The sequence below is a fragment of the Piliocolobus tephrosceles genome, chromosome 13, assembly GCF_002776525.5.
Source record: "Piliocolobus tephrosceles isolate RC106 chromosome 13, ASM277652v3, whole genome shotgun sequence".
Classification (NCBI taxonomy): Eukaryota; Metazoa; Chordata; class Mammalia; order Primates; family Cercopithecidae; genus Piliocolobus; species Piliocolobus tephrosceles.
This window is the reverse complement of record NC_045446.1, coordinates 68,231,722-68,250,662: the sequence shown is the minus strand read 5'-3', so window position 1 is coordinate 68,250,662 and position 18,941 is coordinate 68,231,722. Positions and strand designations below refer to the sequence as shown.

The following is an 18,941-nucleotide window of genomic DNA, read 5'->3' as shown; positions in this document are numbered from 1 at the left end:
GTTGGAACCTTACCATATCCCACGTACAAAAATTAACTCAAAATGTTCAGGCGTGGTGGCTCATGCCTGTAATCCCAGCACTTCGGGAGGTCAAGGTGGGTGCATCACATGAGATCAGGAGTTCGTGACCAGCCTGGCCAACATGGTGAAACCCTGTCTCTATTAAAAATGCAAAAATAATCAGGCATGGTGGCAAGCACCTGTAATCTCAGCTACTTGGGAGGCTGAGGCAGGAGAATTGCTTGAACCCAGGAGGTGGAGGTTGCAGTGAACCAAGATTGCACCACTGTACTCCAGCCTGGGTGACAGAGTAAGACTCCATCTCAAAAAAAAGAAAAGAAAAGAAAAAAACTCAAAATGGATTAAAGTCCTAACTATAAGATCTAAAACTCCTAGAAGAAAATATAACTTCAGGCCAGGCGTGGTGGCTCATGCCTGTAATCCCAGCATTTTGGGAGGCCGAGGCAGGTGGATCACTTGAGGCCAGGAGTTTGAGACCAGCCTGGCCAACATGGCAAAACCCTGTCTCTACTAAAAATACAAAAAAATTAACTGATGTGATCTCTCATGCCTACAATCACACCTACTTGGGAAGCTGAGGTGAGAGAATCACTTGAACTCGGGAGGCACATGTTGTAGTCAGCCAAGATTGTGCCATTGCACTCCAGCCTGGTGACAGCGAGACCTTGTCTCAAAAAAAAAAAAAAAAAAAAAAGAAAAGAAAAGAAAACATAGTTTCAGAACACTGGATTTTGCAATGATTTCTTGAATATGACACCAAAAATATATGCAACAAAAGCAACACTAGACAAATGGGAGTACATCAAACTTTTTTTTTTTTTTGAGATGGAGTCTTGCTCTGTCACCCAGGTTGGAGTGCAATGGCATGATCTCGGCTCGCTGCAACCTCTGCCTCCTGGGTTCAAGTGATTCTCCTGCCTCAACCTCCTGAGTAGCTGGGATTACAGGCGCCCACCACCACGCCCGGCTAATTTTTTGTATTTTAGTAGAGACGATGTTTCACCGCGTTGTCCAGGCTGGTCCCGACCTCCTGAGCTCAGGCAATCCACCTCCCTCGGCCTCCCAAAGTGCTAGAAGCGTGAGCCACCGCGCCTGGCCGGGAATACATCAAACTTTAAAACTGTACATCAAAGGAAACACGGTGAAAATGCAGCTTACAGAATGGAAGAAAATATTTGCACATCATATATCTGGGCTGAGTGTGGTGGCTCACACCTGTAATTCCAGCACTTTGGGAGGCCAAAGCAGGTGGATCACTTGAGTTCAGGAGTTCGAGACCAGTCTGAACAACATGGCAAACCCCATCTCTACAAAAAAATACAAAAATTAGCCTAGTGTGGTGGCATGTGCCTGTTGTCCCAGCTACTTGGGTAATTGAGAGTGAGAGGATTGCTTGAGCCTGGGAGGTGGAGATTGCAGTGAGTTGTGATCGTGCCACTGCACTCCAACTGGGCAACAGAGCCATACCTTGTCTCAAAGAGGGGAAAAAATTATATATATATGGGGTTAATATCCAGAATACATAAGGAACTTCCAGAACTCTACAACAGTAACAAAAACAATCCAGTTGAATAATGGACAAAATAACTTGAATAGACAGTTTTCCAAAGAAGACATACAAATAACCAGCAAGCATGTAAAAAGATGCTCAAAATAACTAATTATAAGAGAAATGCAAACCGAAACCACAGTAAGATATCACCTCACACCTATTAGGATGGCGGTTATCAAAAGAACAAAAAAAAACATTGGTGAGGATATGGAGAAATTGGAATCCTTATATACTGCTAGTAGGAATTTAAAATAGTGAAGCTGGGCCAGGTGTGGTGGCTCATGCCTGTAATGCCAGCATTTTGGGAGGCCCACGGCGGGCAGATCATGAGGTCAGGAGTTTGAGACCAGCTTGACCAACATGGTGAAACCCCCTCTCTACTAAAAATACAAAACTTAGCTGAGCATGGTGGCATGCGTCTGTAATCCTAGCTACTCGGGAGGCTGAGGCAGGAGAATCACTTGAACCCGGGAGGCAGAGGTTGCAGTGAGCCGAGATCATGCCACTGCACTCCAGCCTGGGTGACAGAGCGAGACTCCATCTCAAATAAATAAATTAATTAAATAAATAAAACGGTGCAGCTATTATGGAGAATAGTATGGAGGTTCCTCAAAAAATTAAAAATAGAATTACAGTATGATCCAGCAATCCCACTTCCGTGTATGTAACCAAAAGAATTCAAAGCAGGATATTGAAGAGACATTTGAACCTATGTTCATTCCAGCATTATTCACAATAGCCAAGAGGTGAAAGAATCCAAGTGTCCATAAAAAATGAATAGATAAAGAAAATGTGGTATATACATACAGCGGAATATAAATTATGCAGCCTTAAAAGGGAAGGAATTCCTGTCACAAGCTACAATCTGGATGAACCTTGAGGACATTAAGGTAAGTGAAATAAGCCAGTCACAAGAGGAAAAATACTGTATGATTCTACTTATGTGAGGTATCTAAAATAGTCAAAATCATAGAAACAAAATGAAAAGGTGGTTGCCAAGGACTAGGGGAGAGGAAAGGCTGAATTAGTGTTTAATGAGTATAAAGTTTCAGTTCTTCAAGATAAAAAGTTCTAGAGATCTGTTGTGCAACAATGTGAATATGGCCCGGTGTGGTGGCTCACACCTGTAATCCCAGCACTTTGGGAGGCCGAGGAGAGCAGATCACAAGGTCAGGCGATTGAGACCATCCTGGCTAACATGGTGAAACCCCGTACCGAAAATACAGAAAGTTAGTCAGGAATGTTGGCGGGCACCTGTAGTCCCAGCTACTCAGGAGGCTGAGGCAGGAGGATGGCGTGAACCCAGGAGGCAGAGCTTGCAGTGAGCCGAGATAGCACTGCTGCACTCCAGCCCTGGCTACAGAGCGATAGTCTGTCTCAGTAAATAAATAAATAAATAAATAAATAAATAAATAAATAAATAATAAATAAATATTTAAAAATTGAATATACTTAACACTACCAAACTCTAAGGTAGGTTTGTTTTGTTTTGTTGTTTGTTTTTCTGAGACAGTCTTGCTCTATCGGCCAGGCTGGAGTGCAGTGGCACTAATCTCAGCTCACTGCAACCTCCACCTCCCAGGCTCAAATGATCCTCCCACCTCAACCTCCTGAGTAGCTGGGACTACAGGTACACACCACTATGCCCAGCTAATTCCTTTGTATTTTTTTGGTAGAGATGGGGTTTCGTCATGTTGCCCAAGCTTGTCTCAAAATCCTTAGCTAAAGTGATCCTCTTCCCTCAGCCTCCCAAAGCACTGGGATTACAGGCATGAGCTACCATGCCCAGCCCCAAACTATATGCTTAAACATAGCTCAGATGGTAAATTTAATGTTCTGGTTTTTTACCACAATAAAAAGGTAATACTTTAATTTATCTAAAAAGTATCATTGCATATATCATAAATCCAAAATTGTATAAAATGTATATGCATAAATAATAAAATCTATATCCCTATACCCACCACATAGCTTCACAATTGAATATCATTAATACCTTAGAGGTCTTATGCCTCTTCCTCTCCAGAGGTAACTATCCTGAACATTTGCCTTTAATTTTTCTGTTACTTTTCTTTAGGGTTTTATCACTAACATGTGTCTCTAAAAATATATTTTTGCCTAATATTGAATTCTGTATCAATGGAATCATAGTATGTTCTCTTGTAACTTGTCTCTTTTTCTTAAAGTTAGGTTTTTAAGATTCATTGGCCAGACGTGGTGGGCACACCTCTAGACCCAGCTACTTGGGAGGCCGAGGTGGGAGGATCACCCGAGCCAGAGGAGATGGAGGCTGCAGTGAGCTGAGATTGCACTACTGCACTGCAACCTGGTGACATAGTGAGACCCTGTCTTAAAAAAAAAAAAAAAAAAAAAAAAATTTGGCCGGGTACAGTGGCTCACACCACTGCACTTTGGAAGGCTGAGGCGGGCAGATCCCCTGAGGTTGGGAGTTCGAGACCAGCCTGACCAACATGGAGAAACCCTGTCTCTACTAAAATACAAAATTAGCCAGGCGTGGTGGTGCATGCCTGTAATCCCAGCTACTCCCAGGTAGACCCAGCTACTTGGGAGGCTGAGGCAGGAGAATCACTTGTACCCAGGAGGCAGAGATTGTGGTGAGCCGAAATCACACCATTGCCCTCTAGCCTAGGCAACAAGAACGAAACTCTGTCTCAAAAAAAAACAAAACAAACAGCTGGGCGCAGTGGCAGACGCCTGTAATCCCAGCACTTTGGGAGGACGAGGAGGGCAGATCACAAGGTCAGGAGATGGAGACCGTCCTGGCCAACACAGTGAAACCCCGTCTCTACTAAAAATACAAAAACAAAATTAGCTGGGTGTGGTGGTGGGCGCCTATAGTCCCAGCTACTTGGAAGGCTGAGGCGGGAGATTGGCGTGAACCCGAGGTGGAGCTTGCAGTGAGCCGATATCGCACCACTGGACTCCAGCTTGGGCGACAGAGCGAGACTCCATCTCAAAAAAAAAAAAAAAAAAAACCCACAAAACTAAACAAAAAAGGGCCGGATGCAGTAGCTCACGCCTGTAATCCCAGCACTTTGGGAAGCCGAGGTGGGCATATCATTTGAGGTCAGAAGTTCGAGACCAGTCTGGCCAACAGGGTGAAACCCCATCTTTATTAAAAATACAAAAATGAGCAGGGCATGGTGGCACACACCTGTAATCCCAGCTACTGGGGAGTCTGAGGCAGGAGAAATGTTTGAACCAGGGAGGCAGAATTACAGTTAGCTGAGATCGTGCCACTGCATTCTAGCCTGGGCAACAGAGTGAACCTCTGTCTCATAAAAAAAACAGACAAACAAAAAATAGGCCCAGAAGATTGTGGGGGGTTATGTGTAGGGGAGCAGTGGGCTAGGCTTCTGTTATGGATCCCCTTACTCTGAGTTAGATTTTTTTTTATAGAAGCTGAGCCTTTGAATATCCATTGAATACACAAGTATTTCATCATGTTTTAAGAAAATCTGTAAACTTCATTGTAAGTGTTTGCCTAGTAGTTTATCTGGTATTCAGAATTTACATATTGCTTCTGAGGAACATTTTTGGTTGTTTTTATTCTTTTGATAACATTTTAAAAGAAACATGGTTAAAAAAACAAACAAAAATTTGTGCAAAAAAGGTTTTTCATCCTATACTATTTTCAGAGGATAAGATTCCTAGATGTGTAATTATTGAGTTAAAGGGTGTGAACTTTGAAACATTTGCTGCCTTTGAGGAAAGTTCTAATATACACTCCAGAAAAATCCTAATTTGGGCTGGGCAAGGTGGCTCACACCTGTAATCCCAGCACTCTGGGAGGCCAAGGCAGGAGGATCCCTTGAGCCCAGGAGCTCCAGACCGACCTGGGCAATATAGCAAGACCTTGTCTCTATAAAAAATTTAAAACCTAGCTGGCATGATCGCACCACTGCACTCCCGTCTGTGTGACAAATGAGACCCTAACTTGAGGGGAAAAAAAGCAAAATTCTAACTTGAAATATTGTCAGGTAGTGTTTTTTCTATAGAGATAAAAGGTCCATGCTTTATGTAATCACTCTTAGCTGGTATTTAAGTCTTCCACTCAGGAAATCACTATCTTTCATGCATATACCTTTGCATAAACCTCTGGTTTAATCAGCCTCGTTTGGATAAAATGTTGATTCTACTAACGAATGGACATGACAGGAAGACATTTTAGCTCAACATCAGGAAGGGCTTTCCAAAGGGAACTGTTCGATCTGCAGTATTAGAGGTGGGTGAGCAGATGTCATGCGTGTCTGTGTTAAGAGACCACCAACAGGCTTTGTGTGAGCAAACGGCTGTTTATTCACTGCGTGCAAGTGGGCTGAGTCTGAAAAGAGAGTCAGCAAAGGGAAATAGGGAAGAGGTTGCTTTATAGGAGTTGGGTAGGTAATGGAAAATTACAGTAAAAGATGATTATCTATTGTTAGCAGAGGAGGGGGTCACAAGATACATGGTGGGGAGATCATAAGACTCATTGTCCAGAAGAAGGATGTCACAGGTCGATTGATCAGTTAAGGTAGGGCAGGGACAAGTCACAATGGTGGAATGGTGGAATGTTGGTTAATCGGTTAAGGCAGGAACTGGCTGTTTTACTTCTTTTGTGGGTTTTTGACTGCCCCAGACTTCTTGGCTCCTGCAGGCCATCTGAACGCATATGTGCAAATCACAGGGGTTACAATGGCTGAGCTTCGTTGGGCTCAGAGGCCTGACAGCAGAGACTGGAAAATTGCTTAATAGAATTATAAATTCCTTCTTTCATTACTCAAACCTTTTTTTTTTTTCTTTTTTTTCTTTTTTTTTTGAGATGGAGTCTTGCTCTGTCACCCAGGCTGGAGTGCAGTGGCTGATCTTGGCTCACTGCAAGCTCCGCCTCCCGGGTTCACGCCATTCTCCTGCCTCCGCCTTCCGAGTAGCTGGGACTACAGGCATCTGCCACGACGCCCGGCTAATTTTTTGTATTTTTCATAGAGATGGGGTTTCACCATGTTGGCCAAGCTGGTCTTGAACTCCTGACCTTCAGGTGATCCACCAGCCTCCACCTCCTAAAGTGATGGGATTACAGGCCTGAGTGACGGCGCCTGGCCTCATTACTCAAACCTTTAGGGAACACCTCCTCACTCAGCCATGTGCAAGGACGTGAAGACCCAGAGGTGAAACATTTTAGGGTGCTGCCTCCAAATCTGAATTTCAAGAAAAGACTACAACGATCCAGTCCTGGGCTTCTCTAAATTCTTTTGTTGCTGACCAGACCTTAATTTTAGCCTTTGGAGGATGTGTCTATGCGAATGAGCGGCTGAAAACTCAGAAAACGAAAACTAGCTTTTATGGAATTTCAAGTAATTACGTTTCTCAAAACTATGCATCATGCTCATTTGTGGGCATTGGATGAAAAGATAAATCTTTCTAGAAGGGGCAGGGGAGGGAGAGGCAATTCTGGGTGCGGAAGTTGGCAGAAAAGAAAATCAGTGTCTCCTAGACTTCGCCCAGTTTGGCTCGTTTGGGGTACCCCTCCACCACGCGTTACCAGGCCCGTGAAACCCACTCCCACCAGAGAATTAGCGCGGGCGGACGAGCAAATTGACACCTAGTAGTCCGGAACTTTGCTTGCAGGGTTCCTGCAGCAGCACGCACCGGGAAGCTTTTGGGCGCTGCACCGCGCTGCGCCGTGGCCTTGAGTCCGGCGTGCAGAGGAGGAGAAAGTTGACTCCTTAGTCCCGGGTAGTGGTCGTGGTGGTTTTCTTTGTAGTTCGTGGTCTGAGACCAGGCCTCAAGTGGGAACGGCGTCACGATGATCTCACGGCGGAACCCAGAGCCCTTACGGTTTCTGCCGGATGAGTCCCGGGGCCTGCCCCCGCCCAAGCTGACCGACCCGCGGCTTCTCTACATCGGCTTCTTGGGATACTGCAGTGGCCTGGTTGATAACGTGATCCGGCGGAGGCCGGTCGTGTCGGCTGGTGAGTGCTGCGCGGGCGGGATCGGCTGGGAGGAGAGGGGACCGCAGGGCTGCAGACCTGCCCCGCCGTAGGCCCTCCTGAGGTGCTCTGCTTTTCCGTGCCTTGTTGCCTGGCTGACCCCAGCTCGCCTTCCTGGGCGGTCCGCGCCCCGTTAGCTCTTTAGAATCGAGCAGAGCCAGTGTGTCATTTGGCACTTGAAGAAATTGAGGTGCAGTGAAGCCCGAACTGAGACTGTGAAGGACCCGGGACTACTCTTCTGAGTTCGTGTTGTACTGTGTGCACAAATGAGCGGTGGCTCCATGCCACGCACTACTCACACTATGGGCATTATTGATAGCATTTAGGCCTTAAAACACTTTATTAGGGATGTATTATTCACAACGAGGAAACCGAGCCTAACAGGTTAACAGCAGCTTGCCCAAGGTCATAAGGCTATTAAGTAGCAGAGCTTTTTTTTTTTTTTGACCTCTGAATGGATATGGGACACCGGTGCTTCTCAAACTTAATGTGCATACGAATAGCATAGGTGTCGTGTTAAAATCGGATTCTGGACTGGGCGCGGTGGCTCACACCTGTAATCCCAGTGCCTTGGGAGGCCGTGGCGGGCGGATCGCTTGAGCTCAGGAACTAGATACCAGCCTCGGCAACAGGGCGAAAGCCAGTCTCTACAAAGAACTAAAAAAGTTAGCCGGGCGTGGTGGTGCATGCTTGTGGTCCCAGGCTGAGGGAGGCTGAGGCAGGAGGGTCGTTTGAGCCTGGAAGGCAGAGGTTGCAGTAACCCGAGATTGCTCCATTGCACCCCAGCCTGGGCAACAAAGTGAGACCCTGTCTCAAAAAAAAAAAAAAAAAAAAAAAAAAATGCGGATTCTGATTCATGAGATCTGGGGAGGAACTTGATGTTACTAGCAAGTGCTCAAACTGCTGCTGATCTGAGGACCACTGTTTGAATAGGAGGCTCTAAACCAGTGTGCTGTAATCCCATCAGAGACACTGACTATTCTGATAATAACCACCACAGTAGCTTTGCTAAGCTCTATGGATTTCCAGAGGGAAAAGAGGAGAGGAACTTTGGAAGAGGGGTCTTTGAAGTTAACTTTGATTATCAGGCAGGACTGAGAGACAGCTTTCTAGGCCCATGGGGCTAGTGGGAGCCACTGGGGACAAGGACCTCTGAATGGAGGCTGTTTAATGATTGAGTGAGTGTTCAGGTTTAGAGTAATAAAACTACAAGGGAGATTTTAGCACAGCTTGGCAATTTATTTTCTAGCCAGCCAGGAACTTTGTAAGCTTTTGAGAGCTGCAGGGGTGCAGTGATGAGCTCTGTATTTTGAAAAGTCATCTTTGTCAGCAATGTGAGGCATTGATTGGAGCCAAGAAGCACAATCAGGAAAAAAGCTCAGGCAATGGTTCAGGCAATTAGGAGTCACCACACTTGTACATCTTTTGCCTTCTTACAGCTGTATGTCATGCCTGAAGGTCAGCTTGCAGCCCATCAAATCCCAGCATTTCCAGTGCTCAAACAGTATTGAAATCCTATCTCCCTTGGACATGACTCCTCACTTCAGAAAGGAGTGATCTTTGTCCATTTATGCCTCTGAGGACTCGAGGCTTTCCCTTTTCATCACCACTTCACAGTTGCCCAAGACTGTCACTTGGTATAATGAAAAGAGCGCCACTTTGGAACTAAACAGACTTGCTCACCAGGCACAGGCACAGTGGTTCACACCTGTAATATCAGCACTTTGGGAGACCAAGGCAGGAAGATCTCTTGAGGCCAGGAGTTCAAGACCAGCCTGGGCAACATAGTGAGACCCTGTCTCTACAAAAAATGTAAGAAATTAGCTAGGCATGGTGATGTGCACTTGTAGTCCTAGGTACTCAGGAAGCTAAGGGAGGAGAATCACTTGAGCCTAGGAAGTTGAGGCTGCAGCAAGCCGTGATTGCACCACTGCACTACAGTCTGGGCAACAAAGTTGAGACCTTGTCTCCAATAAATAAATAAATAAACAGACTTGCTCTACTGCTTTCCAGCTGTGTCAGTTTGGGCAAGTTACATGGTCAGGTCGATCAGAGCCAAAGTTTCCTCATCTGTAAAATAAGAATAATTAATTTTTGGGCCGGGCGCGGTGGCTCAAGCCTGTAATCCCAGCACTTTGGGAGGCCGAGACGGGCGGATCACGAGGTCAGGAGATCGAGACCATCCTGGCTAACACGGTGAAACCCCGTCTCTACTAAAATACAAAAAAAATTAGCCGGGCGTGTTGGCGGGCGCCTGTAGTCCCAGCTACTCGGGAGGCTGAGGCAGGAGAATGGCGTGAACCCGGGAGGCAGAGCTTGCAGTGAGCTGAGATCAGGCCACTGCACTCCAGCCTGGGCGACAGAGCGAGACTCCGTCTCAAAAAAAAAAAAAAAAAAAAGAATAATTAATTTTTGCATATTTGTTGTGAGAATTGAGTGAGATTCTATAGGTAAAATGTCTGACATGTAAAAAGTGCTGGACAGAGTTCCCCTTCCTTAGCTCTTGTTATGGAAACAGTTTACCATATATTTGTAATTTGTTCATTTACTGAACCCCCCCCTTTTTTTTTTTTGAGACAGGATCTCACTTGTCACCCAGGGTAGAGGGCAGTAGTGCAATCATGGGTCACTGCAGCCTCGACCTCTGGGCTCAGGCGATCCTCCTATCTTAGCCTTCTGAGTAGCTGGGACTACAGGTGCGTACCACCAGGCCTGGCCAATTTTTAAATTTTTTGTAGAGATGGGGTCTTGCCATCTTGGCCAGACTGGTCTCAAACTTCTGGCCTCAAGTGATCCTGCCACCTCAGCCTCCCAGAGTGCTGGGGTTATAGGTGCGAGCCACTGTGCCTGGCCTTATTGAACTGTTTCTCTGTTATGTGCCCTATGGAGCTCCTAGTGAAATCAAGGAGACAAACAGTCTGTTGCTGATCTTGGTATGATAGATACATGTTTTGATAGAGGTGGGTGAGCAGAAAGCACTTTAGGAGCACAAAGGAGATACAGATGGGAGGGAGAATGCTGTAGAGGAGGTAAAGGTTGACTGAAATGTGACGTATGCACCACTTAATCTCATTGTTGTTAGTTTAGCAGTTTGTGCCTTTCTGGGAGACAGAAGAGTACAGCAGTTAAGAGCATATGCTTTGGGGTTTGACACCACCTCCACCCCACTAGTCATTTGATTCTGGGGAAGTTCCCTATCTCAGGACTAGATGAGATAATGAATATAAACTGCTTAGCCCAGGAGTAGGGATCAGACTTCCTGAGCTCCCAGAGCTTCCCTAAATTGCTTTGGAAGATTTAGATCCTAGGACTTTATTGAAATGGTTGTCCTCAGCAGCATTTACTGAATGCATATTGTATTTATCTAGGTCAGTGTCTGATATCTATAGTAGGTGTTCAATAAGTATTGAGTGAGGCCAGATGTAGTGGCTCATGCCTGTAATCCCAGTACTTCGGGAGGCTGAGGCAGGTGGATCACCTGAGGTCAAGAGTTCAAGACCAGCCTGACCAATATGGTGAAACCCCAAAATTAGCCAGGCGTGGTGGCACATGCCAGTAATCCCAGCTACTCGGGAGGCTGAGGCTGGAGAATTGCTTGAACCTGGGAGGCGGAGATTGCAGTGAGCCGAGATTGCGCCATTGCACTCCAGCCTGGGCGACAGACTGAGACTCTGTCTAAAAAAAAAAAAAAAAAGTAGTATTGAGTGAATAACTATATGCAGATTACAAGGAATATAAAACATGGTCCCAATCCTCCAAAGGTTTACAGACTAGATGGCCATATCCATTAAAAAGACAAATTGTGGTACAAGTTTGTGCATGTAGGGTGAAGGTGTATATCACATAAATGTTGTTTCTAAGAGAGTTGGAGGTGTGGTGAAAGAGATATGGTAGATTTTCAAACTGCAGCCCTGGAGAGTACCTGGCATTCTGTGAGTAATGGGATATTCTGGCTGGACACCGTGGCTCACACCTGTAATCCCAACACTTTGGAAGGCTGAGATGGGAGGATTGCTTGGTTTCAAGACCAGCCTGGGCAACATAGGAAAACTTTTTCTCTACAAAAGAAATTTTTTAAAGCTATCTGGACATGGTGGCATGCACCTGTGATCCCAGCTACCTGGGAGGCTGAAGTAAGAGGATCACTCGAACCTGGGAGGTAGAGGCTGCAGTGAGTGTGATCATGCCTCTGTATTCCAGCCTAAGTGACAGAGCAAGATTCTGTCTCATAATAATGAATATGTCTCATAATAATGAATTTCTATCAATGAAATAAAATTGTGTAGCTCTTTTTCAAATTAGCAGGAAATGTTAAAAAGAATTTTTTAAGAATAAGACTTTAAAAATAAGTTGTACATATTTGGGGGGTACATGTGGTATTTTGATACATGCATACAATGTGTAATGTTGAAACTGGGGCAAACGGGCCATTCATCACCCCAAACATTCACCCCTTCTTTATGTTGGGAACATTCAAATTCCTCTCCTCCAGCAATTTTGAACTATACAACAAATTATTGTTAACTGTAGTCACCCTACTGTACTATCAATAAATAGAATTTTTTTATAAGTTTTTCTCATCATCTGTTTTTTTAAACTTAACCTTCTTGCTGGTTACCACTTAATGTGCCCTAAATTTAGAGTCAGTTGGCATTCTAAGTCTAGCCCACAAAATTAAATATTTATTGATCTCTAGTTTAATATATCAGTAATTTATGATGTTCTGCAAAGAGCACAATAGCTGCCGGGGTTAGACTCACCGAGTAAAGAATGGGAAGATGATTGTAACGGGGTGTGCGAGTAGTGAGAGGTAGACCACTCAGAGAGAATGAGGAGAGAGGTTAGGAAAACGGGGCCTTGGGAAGAGGCCAAGCCATGCCTTTAGGGCTGGGAAGCTGACATCATCATCTCAAACACTTACGGAGTTTTTCTGTGAGGAACATGGGTCAGCGTAGAGAGAGTCTGGTTCTGTGTGTCTCTGTAGTCCGATGGCACATGGGAGAACATGCACTCTTTGGTTTGCTATATGGCGGGTAGCCCATTAGGGAAAGCAGTGGCTGTTTGGGGTAAGAGAGAGTGCTCTGTCCAGTTCTAGAACATAGGAATATTTTTCATTTTTATTGTTTTATACATTTTCCAAAATACTTTTACATGCATATGTCTTGTTTTATACGCTACTACTATGAGAAAGATAGGATAGGTCTTTTTTTTTTTTTTTTTTTTTTGAGACAGAGTCTCATTCTGTTGCCCAGGCTAGAGTTCAGTGGTACCATCTTGGCTCACTGCATTCTCCACCTCCCAGGTTCAAGCGATTCTCCAGCCTCAGCCTCCTGAGTAGCTGGTACTACAGGTGTGTGCTACCACGCCCGGCTAATTTTTGTATTTTTAGTAGTGACGGGTTTTCACTGTGTTGGCCAGGCTGGTCTTGAACTCCTGACCTCAGGTGATCCACCCTCCTCAGCCTTCCAAAGTGCTGGATTACAGGTGTGAGCCACCACGCCCAGCCAGGGTAGGTCTTGTCTGTGGTTTTAGAGGTAGTAAATTGAATTACCCAAGGCTGTTCATTCATTTATTAAATAAATATTAAGTGCTATATGCTAAAATATACATTACATGTAATATTTTAGATTTGCTAACCTTTAAAGAAGTGATAATGTGGGCTGAGTGTGGTGGCTCATTCCTGTAATCCCAACAGTTTGGGAGGCCGAGGCAGGGGGATCGCTTGAGCCCAGGAGTTCAAGACCAGTCTGGGAAACATAGCAAGACCCCTCTTAAAAAAAATGGGCATGGTGGTTCACGCTTTTGGTCCCAGCTACTTGGGAAGCTGAGGTGAGAGGATTGCTTGAGCCTAGGAGGCTCAGTAAGGTGTGATTGTGCCACTGCGTTCCAGCCTGGGCAACAGAGCTAGACCCTGTCGAGGATCAAGGCTGTTTGTTCAGAATACCTTTTTTTGTTTGTTTGTTTTTTGTTTTTTGAGACAGAGCCTCACTCCGTCCCCCAGGCTAGAGTGCAGTGGGGCGATCTCGGCTCACTGCAACCTCTGCCTCCCGGGTTCTAATGATTCTCCTGCCTCAGCCACCTGAGTATTTGGGATTACAGGCACCTACCACCCCGTCTGGCTGATTTTTGTATTTTTAGTAGAGACAGGGTTTCACCATGTGAACTGGTCTTGAACTCCTGACCTCAGGCGATCCACCTGCCTCAGCCTCCCAAAGTGTTGGGATTACAGGCATGAGCCACCGAGCCCAGTGCTTTTTTTATTTTTATTTTTTTAATAAATGCCATAACAGGCCGGGCGCTTTGTCTCCCAGGCTGAAGTGCAGTGGTGCAATCTCAGCTCACTGCAACCTCTGCCTCCCAGGTTCCAATGATTCTCCTGCCTCAGCCTCCCAAGTAGCTGGGACTACAGGCACCCGCCACCACCCCCAGCCAAATTTTATATTTTTAATAGAGACAGGGTTTCACCATGTTTGCCAGGCTGGTCTCGAACTCCTGACCTCAGGTGATCCACCCGTCTCGGCCTCCCAAAGTGCTGGGATTACAGGTGTGAGCCACTGTGTCCAGCCAACAATGTAACTCTTAATACATATTGACTAATTTTTGCTTTCTTTGGGATTTGTCATTTGAATTTCAGGTTTGCATCGCCACCTTCTATATATTACGGCCTTTTTTTTTGTTGGATATTATCTTGTAAAACGTGAAGACTACATGTATGCTGTGAGGAACCATGAAATGTTTGGATATATGAAATTACATCCAGAGGATTTTCCTGAAAAAGGTATTTCAAGTTAATTTTAGAGAATCTGTGTTTACTGTATTATTATTTTCCCTGGTTAATCTTATCCATGTCTGTGGCTTTAGGTACCTTCTAAATTCTGTTGACTCCCACATCTTAGTCTATAGACCAAAATTCTCTTGAATTAATATATCCAGTTTTTGCCTGACTACCTCTGTCTCCTTTGGACAGCAAACAAAACTCATGTCCCCTCTGCCTTCCCAAACCTCCCGCTTCTCTGTGTCCTGCTTCAGGGAATGGCAGTACTGTCCACCTGGACACTCAAGCCAGAAGCCTGAGAATTATCAAGTCTTTCTCTTTCACTTCCCATTAATCATCAGGTCTTATCAGTTCTACTTCCTAAATATTTCTCAACTTTGAACTCTCCTCTCCCTGGTTCAGGCCTTGATAATCTCTTGCTCGGACTATTGCACTTGCCTGTTAACTCACCACTTGCTTTGGTCTTATTTCCAGTGACAGCAAATCTGATCACATCTGTTTAAAATAGTTTTCCGGCTGGGCGCAGTGGCTCACACCTGTAATTCCAGCACTTTGGGAGGCCGAGGGGGGCGGATCACCTGCGGTCAGGAACTTGAGACCAGCCTGGCCAACATGGTGAAACCCCGTCTCTACTAGAAATACAAAAAGTACCCAGCCATGATGGCGCGTGCCTGTAATCTCAGCTACTTGGGAAGCTGAGGCAGGAGAATTGCTTGAACCTGGGAGGCGGAGGTTTCAGTGAGCTGAGATCGCTCCATTGCACTCCAGCCTGGGCGTCACAGCAAGACTCTGTCTCAAAAACTTAAATTAAATTAAATTAAATTAAATTAAATTAAATTAAATTAAATTAAATTAAAATAAGTCATCCATTGCCTAGTGGATGAAATCCAGACTCCTTAGGATGGCTCGTTTCCTCCAGCTTAGCTAATTGCCTGTCCTCTGGTACAAACACTTTACCCACATTCTTATCTACCATATGATATACACGTCTGTGTTCTTCATGGATTGTAGCTTTGTCTTTGTTTCCCAGCCTCTCGCATAGAGCCTACACATAGCAGGCATTTATGCATAGTAGTGGATATGAACCGTATGGAACACTTCCTCATTCCTCATCACTCATCATTTGCCTGGTGAAATGCTTTGTCCCGAGCCTGCCCTATATTGCTTTCTTCCTACTATGTTATTCTTCCTCTTGCCCCTGTTTCCACCCCATCCACCTAGCAAATTTCTGCTTTCATTATCTCAGTGAAGCTTTCACCGAGCTACAGTCAGGCGTTCCCTCAGTGTGCTCTATCTCTATTCTGCTATGAATCTATTAGTAGTTGTAATATAACTTTTCTCACCTGTGTTTTACACACAACACGTGCACATATATGAGTTTCTGTAGGCTGGGAGTTTAACTTACTAGGACTTTTTTTTTGTCTCCCCAGGGGTTTGGCACACATGACCTTATTAAATGTGTAAATGAATGAGTATAGAAAACATTTGAGAAAACCAAACACCGCATGTTCTCACTCATAGGTGGGAACTGAACAATGAGATCACTTGGACTCGGGAAGGGGAACATCACACACCGGGGCCTATCACGGGGAGGGGGCAGGGGGGAGGGATTGCATTGGGAGTTATACCTGATGTAAATGACGAGTTGATGGGTGCTGACGAGTTGATGGGTGCAGCACACCAACATGGCACAAGTATACATATGTAACAAACCTGCACGTTATGCACATGTACCCTAGAACTTAAAGTATAATAAAAAAAAAAAAAGAAAGAAAAAATTTGAACTTGTAAACATATAAATAGATTTTCCCCAGTCTCAGCAACATAATGAGACCTCATCCCTACAGAAAACTTAAAAATTAGCTGGGTGTGGTGGCACATGCGTATAGTCCCAGCTACTTGGGAGGCTGAGGCAGGAGGATTACTTGAGCCTGGGAGGTCAAGGTGCTGTGAGCTGTGATCACACCACTGCATTCCAGCCTAGGTGACAGAGCGAGACCCTGTCTCAAAAAAAAAAAGATTTTCCTATTAATGTAAATGTGTGATATAAAACATTTAAATTTCATTAGACTGATCTCTAAGGTCTTATTTAGCTCTAAAATTTTATTACTCTTTAATTTTCCCACAGCCTTCAGTCATATATATGATATTTATGGTGGATCAGAAAGATACATCTTCATTTTTTGCCAAAGAAGAGCTTAAAGACTAGCACAAAGCATGAATAGTGGATGTATCGGGAATGCATAATACTCAGAACCATTAAATGTTAGAGTTGGAAGTTATCTTGGATATATTGACTACTAGGAGTGACACCCAGTGACTGAGCAGTCTTCAGTCCCAGACCTCTGGCTCTTTGCTTAGACATAGTTCCATGAGTTCACTGTGTCTGCAGGAGTGTGTATAGCTGCAGGGCTCATTCTGTTTCTGAGCTGCAGATTACTGGCAGTTGTGCCAAGAGCCTCATGCACGGACAGTGGGAGCCCGGAGAGCTTGACCACATTGGCTGCTGGCCTCTCCTAGCTGACCTGTGCCCTTCTGTGTTTATTTCTTCCTTCACCTCTTCAGTCATGTTATTCCTGGCAGCACCTTGTCCCTCTTGGCAGCCATTTGGTTGTCATCACAGATTCCTCCAAAATTATTCTTCATTCAATGAAAGGAAATCCTTCAGTGATTACCAAGCCATAGTCGAGGACAAGAAAATAAGGAAATTCTTAGGGGTTTGTCTTAGTCCATTTGGCCTACTATAACAAAATGCCTTAAACTGGATAATTAAAGAAATGTTTTTTAACTTTGTTTTCCTTACCACCTGTATAATTGCAGAATAGACTGGGTAATATATAAATAATAGAAATTTATTGCTTGCAATTCTGGAGGGCTGGGAAGTCCAAGATCAGGGTACCAGCACAGCTGGTGTCTGCTAAGGGCCCACTCTGTGCTTCATAGATGATGCCATCTTGCTGTGTCCTCACATGGTAGAAGAGGCAAACAAGGTCCCCTAAGCCGATCCCACTCATGAGGATAGAGCCTTTGTGACCTAATCACCTCCCAAAGTCCTAACCTCGTAATATCATCATCTTGGGGGTTACATTTCAACTTATGAATTTTGGTGGGGCATGAACATTCAGACCACAGCAGAATTTCAATCAGTAAGATTACTGAGTGTTAATTTTCCTTTAGGAAATACAATTTTTAAAACATTTTTAAAATAAATCTTTTATGATCTTTCCTTTTATAGAGAAGAAAACATATGCTGAAATTTTTGAAAAATTCCATCCAGTACGTTAAAGTCTTCAAAATGCTTGCTCCAGTTTCACTGATACCTGCTGTTTCTGAATTTGATGGAACATGTTTCTAATGAGAGTTGAAGCTTATGCTTATCTGTGTGTTGACACCTTGTAATTAAAATAGTTACCATGAATACTCTGACTCTTTTTATTGTTGTAAGAAAAATAGTTCATCAGAGAATGGTCAGTTCCCATTCACCCATCTGAAAGATTTTAAAATGAGGTTGAATTCTAGTTTAGAGTTAGCAGACTACAGCCTACGGGCCAAATCTGGCCCACTGTCAATAAAGTCTTATTGGAACACAGCCATGCTCATTTGTTTACATGTTGTTTATGGCGACTGCCATGCTACAAGAGCAGAATTGAGTAGTTGTGATAGAGACCTATGGCCTGCAAAGCCTAATTAATATGTGGCCCTTTCAGAAAAGGTTTGCCTGTCCCATCCTAGTGCAAAGTGAATTTAGAGTGAGCCAGATTATGGAGGATTCTGTGACTCTTGCCAAATAATTTTGACTTCATCCTGTAGGTATTAAGTCATTAAAGCATTTTAAATTATACAGTCAGGTTTGTATTTCTGAGCTCTGTCTATAATGATATAGAAGGTGGTTTAGAAGGAGAGGACTCCAGACAAGGAAAACAGAAATCTTACACTGCAAAGGTGTCTTTGCTCTTAGGTGGATTATCCTGGAGAAAGTGGACTCAGGAGCTAATACTGTCTACAGTGGAGCTTGGTGCAATTAGAAGCAAAAGACTGTACTTAACTGGAATGAGGTTACTTTTTATGGCTTATCAAATGCTTGTCTTGGCCTGATGCAGTGGCTCATGGCTAGAATCCCAGCACTTTGAGAGGCTGAGGCAGGATAGATTGCTTGAGCCCAGGAGTTTGAGGCCCAGGAGTTTGAGACCAGCCTGGGCAACATGGCAAAACACTATCTCTACATAAAATACAGAAATTAGCTGGGCATGGTGGCACGTGCCTGTAGTCCCCACTACTCATGAGGCTGAAATGGGAGGATCTATTGAGCCCTGGAGTTCGAGGATGCAGTTAACTGTGATTGTGTCACAGTTCACTGCAGCCTGGGTGACATTCCAGCCTGGGTGACAAAGGAGACCCTGTCAAAAAAAAAAAAAAAAAGTACTTGTCTCAAAAGTTTTTGTTTCCTAGCTTAGAATTTATAATCAGATTCGGTTTTGGAGATAAAGTATATATTTTTGTTTTTTGTTTTTTTTTTTGAGACAGTCTTGCTCTGTCATCAGGCTGGAGTGCAGTGGTGCGATCTCAGCTCACTGCAACCTCCACCTCCTGGGTTCAAGCAATT

General features: G+C 44.3%; 1 protein-coding gene across 1 annotated transcript; it reads left to right on the top strand.

The window, feature by feature from the left end:
• The first annotated feature begins 6,907 nt into the window (after positions 1–6,907).
• NDUFC2 (NADH:ubiquinone oxidoreductase subunit C2) lies at positions 6,908–17,927 on the top strand. Its single transcript, XM_023209326.1, has 3 exons — positions 6,908–7,545; positions 14,198–14,341; positions 17,574–17,927. Exons 1-3 carry the CDS (start codon positions 7,380–7,382, stop codon positions 17,621–17,623), a joined length of 360 nt encoding a protein of 119 aa, XP_023065094.1. The 5' UTR covers positions 6,908–7,379; the 3' UTR covers positions 17,624–17,927.
• Positions 17,928–18,941: the final 1,014 nt, after the last annotated feature.

What these genes read in the sequence shown, in the direction of transcription:
- NDUFC2 (XM_023209326.1), top strand. Translation starts at nt 7,380, where the DNA reads ATGATCTCACGGCGGAACCCAGAGCCCTTACGGTTTCTGCCGGATGAG. An exon ending in GAGGCCGGTCGTGTCGGCTG is followed by an intron (nt 7,546 to 14,197) that starts GTGAGTGCTGCG and finishes TTTGAATTTCAG; the next exon opens with GTTTGCATCGCCACCTTCTA. An exon ending in AGAGGATTTTCCTGAAAAAG is followed by an intron (nt 14,342 to 17,573) that starts GTATTTCAAGTT and finishes TTCCTTTTATAG; the next exon opens with AGAAGAAAACATATGCTGAA.